The sequence below is a fragment of the Telopea speciosissima genome, chromosome 7, assembly GCF_018873765.1.
Source record: "Telopea speciosissima isolate NSW1024214 ecotype Mountain lineage chromosome 7, Tspe_v1, whole genome shotgun sequence".
NCBI classification, from domain to species: domain Eukaryota; kingdom Viridiplantae; phylum Streptophyta; class Magnoliopsida; order Proteales; family Proteaceae; genus Telopea; species Telopea speciosissima.
Genome location: NC_057922.1, coordinates 48,434,774 through 48,439,673, shown reverse-complemented (window position 1 = coordinate 48,439,673; position 4,900 = coordinate 48,434,774). Strand labels below are relative to the sequence as shown.

Sequence of the window (4,900 nt, the reverse complement as noted above, 5' to 3'; positions counted from 1 at the left end):
AAACACTTTGGTGGAAAGAAACCCCAATAATCTCAACAGAAATCACACAAATTTCACTCACATTTTAGAGGAGTTGATAAGAGAGATAAGTTTGAATGTTCAATAAATTCAATAATTAAGAGAATCCCATCTTTTACAAATTCTCTCTCAAAACTGAAACATCAAATGATTACATTACCAATTTTTTACATAAGTCTTGAATCTCATGGCTTGCAGTAAAATGCAAGCTGACTCATTATTTTTTACGGTTGGGCTAGTCTACTTTTTAAAACTTCAGTAAGAAGGAAACTCTCCCATCATAATCCCCGAATGTTTCTTCTTCATAATATGTAATAATTGATCAATATCAAAGTAGCATTCTACATGCTACCAAAACATTGTTAAAATATCCAACAAAACAGCTACAGGACCCATGGAGGAGGGGCAAGCAATAGCAAATAACATCTGAAGAAAGAAAAGACCAACTCCTATGTACATATTTATGCAAGATGTTAACATATCATAAGAAAATATTTTACATAATTCACAAATTAGCACATCTCTTGTCTAGTGGAGCACCACAACTTTATCTCTCACATTTTAAAAATAAAGCTGAAAGGAGCAATTTACATAGACTCACCCAGATTATCTCCGACCTCTACCACCTACAAAATTACCACTACCTCGCCGGTAAGGCTTTCTCCCACGAGTTGAGTACACTCCCTGCTGAAATTGCTGGGGAGCTGCAAAGTTTCCTCGAGTAACAGTAGGTGGTTGTGTTCCATAACTCTGTTCATTACATGATCCACTAGACATAACTCCTTGCTGACTAGAATTCATGGATGAGTGCCCAAGCTGACTTGTGTAGTCCATACCAAATGTTGTCTGGCTGAACCCAGGATGGCCTACAATCCCTGTCCAAGGTGTTGATAAAGGCCTTGTAGTGAAATTTGGTTGCCCACATGGTAGTACCATACTTGGCAGTAACATCTGACTAGGATCAAACTGCTGCTGAACTGGCATTCCATTTGGTAAATTCACAAATAATGGATGAAGATGCTGGAAAGGCTGTCCATAAGGTAACGACACATTCTGTTGCTGAGAAGGCAGCCCGTTATGTGGAAATCCATTAGGAAAGACTGCATGTTGTTACTGCTGTTGTTGCTGCGGCTGCTGCTGAGATTGCATCCCATTTGCCCAAACCCCATTGTTCAATGCCAACAAGTGCTGAGGCATACAATATGTAGCCTGCCCCTGCCCCACTTGTGAAATAGATGGAGCAAAATTAGACATACTAGCAGTGCCTGGTTCAGTGCCATGAGAGCAAGCAAAACCACCACAACCAACTGGTACTGCAACAGATGGAGTATGGTGTTGGTTTGGAATTCCAGGTGGCTGACCACCACAAGAAAGTTGTAGGCCTGGAGGGACTGACGGGTGAATTTTCTTTTGGAATTCACCTTTTTGTTGAGCTTTCTTCTTGTCAATGAAATCCGCTTTCTTTTTGTCAATGAAATCCCTGTTCCCACGTTTACGACCATTTGAACCTTGCTTCGACATCCTCAACATTTTCCTGAACTCAGCTTCCTTTTCATCATCAAAAAACTCAAATTCATCAGAAACTTCTTCGTCATTCTCACCAGATGCATCATATCCTTTCTTGTACAGATTATTGTTATTAAGAACAAGGTTAGCAAAATCCTCAACAAAGGACACAGGGGTGTCATTACGTATTCCAGCGGGAACCTCCTTATCTGAGTTGTACCGTACAACATAGTATGGGTTCTTAACAGGTCCAAATATCTCATCTACCAGCCCTAGCGGCAACCTAGTTTCTGTGATCCAGAGGATAGAACCCTCATTAAGAGGATTGTGCTTCTCTAACCCTTCCACGATGACTTTTGTTCCCATGATCTGAAAATTGAAAATAGATTTTACCAATCAATTTGGAGAACTAACTGGTTGAGTTAGATGATCTTGGAAATATGATAAAAGATGTCCCTCCCCCCAAACGAGAGAGAGAGCATCCTGAATAGATAAGGCAAGAGATAGATGACCAAAGTCATATGCTTTAACTGTATTTTCATCAATTAATGTCTTAGCTGCGGCTATTAAAGAAATTCAAAAAAATACCTAGATCAAAGAAAAAGGACCCAACTTGTGGAAGACAGCGCATAAGATTATACCAATAAGATTAGGATTCCATGAAATCTCATTAGCAAGAAAAAATGTATTTTAGTTTCATGGACTTACAGATGAAATAACTCCAACAGGCAAGGTTTGATGATGAGGTTCCAGGGCGACATCCACTGGAGGAACTGGAGGGAGAATCTGCAAGGTAATTCCTCTCATGAATCCAATTAACATTTTAATTGCCAAGCATAAATGAAAAAAAAAAATCAGCAACACAAAACACAATTATCAAGGAGTAGACTCTGTAGCAAGAATGCTTCAGGTTTCCTAAAGATCTCACACATTAAAAAGAGTGACTTCATTTTACTTATCTTTACTAGTCAGTCCTTGAACCATGTCATTAAAATTCACAAGATCAAACTATACACAAGGTACCAACCATGTGGAAGTTTTATAATAAGTCAATTTGAGTGAACTTTACCCTCACCAATTCCCATATCACTCAGTTATACCACATACTAACTCCATCAGATCCTAAGGCATGGATATTGCTTCAGAATTTAGTCCATGCCCACAAAATCACTGCACTTAAATATAGCTAAAATTTCAACCCCCATTTTAGCATCTATTAACTTGATATTGACAAAATAGTTAATCTTAATAAAGAAAAAATATATGGTGACAAGATACAGGCAAACATATGCTAAGATATAAGACCATGAAAGCTACCATGATTACCTGAAGCTCATTCTTCGATTTTATGGGTCCTTTCATTACAGCCATGTCCTCTTCAGCGTCACTGTCACCAGCAATCCCATCTCCCTCAAAATCCATTATCTCACCTTCTTCCATTTCTCCAACATTCACCATGTCGCTCATATCATCATCCTCTTCTTCCTCTTCGTCACTGCATGAAGAAGATGAATATGATGATGAAGAAACCTCACTCTCCGACTCAGAACTACTATCACTCTCATCTCCATCACTTAGTTCACCACTCTTTGAGTCACTCCTACCATTGCTCTCCTTCGGCTTTTCCAGATTAGATCCCATTTCTCCATTCGCAACGACTTCTGTTTCTTTAGTGACACTCTGAATAACAGCCACGCATCCATCCGATCCCTGCTCATCAAACTCTGACATGTTCTCAGACTTTATAGAAATTTGAACAGAACTCTCGGAAGCACCAATCAAACTAACCTTTTCCGGCTTTTCCAGATTAGTATTTGGAGAGACCTTAGATCCCATTTCTCCACTCACACCGACTTCTGTTTCTTCAGAGACACTCTCAACAACAGCCACGCATCCATCTGAACCTTGCTCATCAAACTCTGACATGTTTTCAGACTTTGTAGAAACTTGCGCAAAACTCTCCTAAGCACCAACCAAACTATCCTTCTCCATCCCCTCCTCTATTTGAAGAGACCTTAAATCCCATTTGAAGAGACCTTCTCCATCAAACTCAGACATGTTTTCGGACATAATAGAAATTTGAGCAGAACTCTCCGAAGAACCAACCAAACTAACCTTCTCTGGCTTTTCCAGATTAGTATCTGAAGAGACCTGAAATCCCATTTCTCCATTCGCACCGACTTCTGTTTCTTGAGAGACACTCTGAACAGCAGCCAGGCATCCATCTGATCCCTGCTCATCAAACTGTGACATGTTTTCAGACTTAATAGAAATTTGAACAGAACTCTCCGAAGTACCAACCAAATTAACCTTCTGGTCCTTCTCCATCCCTGCCTCTATTTGAGTACCAAAATTACCCACCTCTCCAGGAACTCCTGCTTCCACAAATGGGTTTCCATCGCCAGTTCCTTTGAAAGTGTCTCTAACTTCAACACTCCTATTAATTTCAGAGCCATCGACACCACAAGGGTTTTCTCCTTCAATTGGCATTTCAGTTGGATCGTTCTCAACAAGCCAATCCTCTATAGAATCAAAATCTATAAACTGCTCGATAACTAGTGGGCAGAAATCGTCCACAACGGTTACTGAAGGGTCGACTGGAATCACTTGCTTGGGGGGTTTGGGAGGAGGTTTTCCGAGGTCTTCAATGGAGGCGGGATCAAAACCCACCATCTCCGAACAAAGAGAGAGGGTTTTGGAGATGAAGAGAAGGTTTTAGTCTTTTAGAGAGATGGGATTAGAGCCTAAGAAGCTGAGATTCATTGTTGGAGCTTTGGGAGTAAGCATAAATTGGGTTTATTAACGGCCACTATAAACTCGGCGAGCTCTACGGTGCTGAAGGGTTTCAGCTTTTTAAACCCTAGTTAAGGGTTTTCAGTTATATAGTTTGTAGGACAAGGGAGTGAGACGCGATAAACGAGCCCGGTTCTGAACCTTCTGGTTCGATCTCAAAGATAAATTAGCCGAAAACCCAACTTTTCAAAGGATATGTAATGGTTATCGCAGGAAAATCTTCTCCAGCGTGCATCGGACGGGTGGAAATGTCCTTGGGACGTGTGCCAGACAAATCTAGCCGTCCGATGGGCGCTGGACGAACTGGCTTTTTATTGGTAAATTCTGGACGCCAGAAGAGGTTCCGGACTCAATAATTATCAGAGACCAGCTCAGGTTATGTATGAAAACCATTCTTTTTTTTTTTTTCTTTTTTTTTTGGTGAAAAAAATACTATTAATCAGAACATAATAGTAACATTGTTTTCCACACATTTCGACGATGCCGAATTTAACCTAGCATACTTAGTAAGTCTATCAATAGGGGCAATAACAGATCTAGGTTATTTTAAAATATTTACAGACCTAAGTTTTGAAATAAGAAC

At 40.1% G+C, this 4,900-nt stretch overlaps 1 protein-coding gene across 3 annotated transcripts; it reads right to left on the bottom strand.

Moving 5' to 3' along the window:
- Window positions 1–431: 431 nt before the first annotated feature.
- Window positions 432–4,287, bottom strand: LOC122667169 (H/ACA ribonucleoprotein complex non-core subunit NAF1-like). 3 transcript variants are annotated; one of them, XM_043863389.1, is made up of 4 exons: window positions 3,640–4,287; window positions 2,851–3,135; window positions 2,233–2,310; window positions 432–1,893 (listed from the first exon to the last, which is right to left on the bottom strand). In XM_043863389.1, the coding sequence occupies exons 1-4, from the start codon at window positions 4,195–4,197 to the stop codon at window positions 1,129–1,131; spliced, it is 1,686 nt and encodes a 561-aa protein (XP_043719324.1). In that variant the 5' UTR covers window positions 4,198–4,287; the 3' UTR covers window positions 432–1,128. The 3 variants fall into 3 exon arrangements, with proteins under 3 accessions (XP_043719324.1, XP_043719326.1, XP_043719325.1); XM_043863391.1 differs by lacking the exon at window positions 3,640–4,287 and adding an exon at window positions 3,313–3,492; XM_043863390.1 differs by lacking the exon at window positions 3,640–4,287 and adding an exon at window positions 3,318–3,492 and having other exon boundaries at window positions 2,851–3,140.
- Window positions 4,288–4,900: the final 613 nt, after the last annotated feature.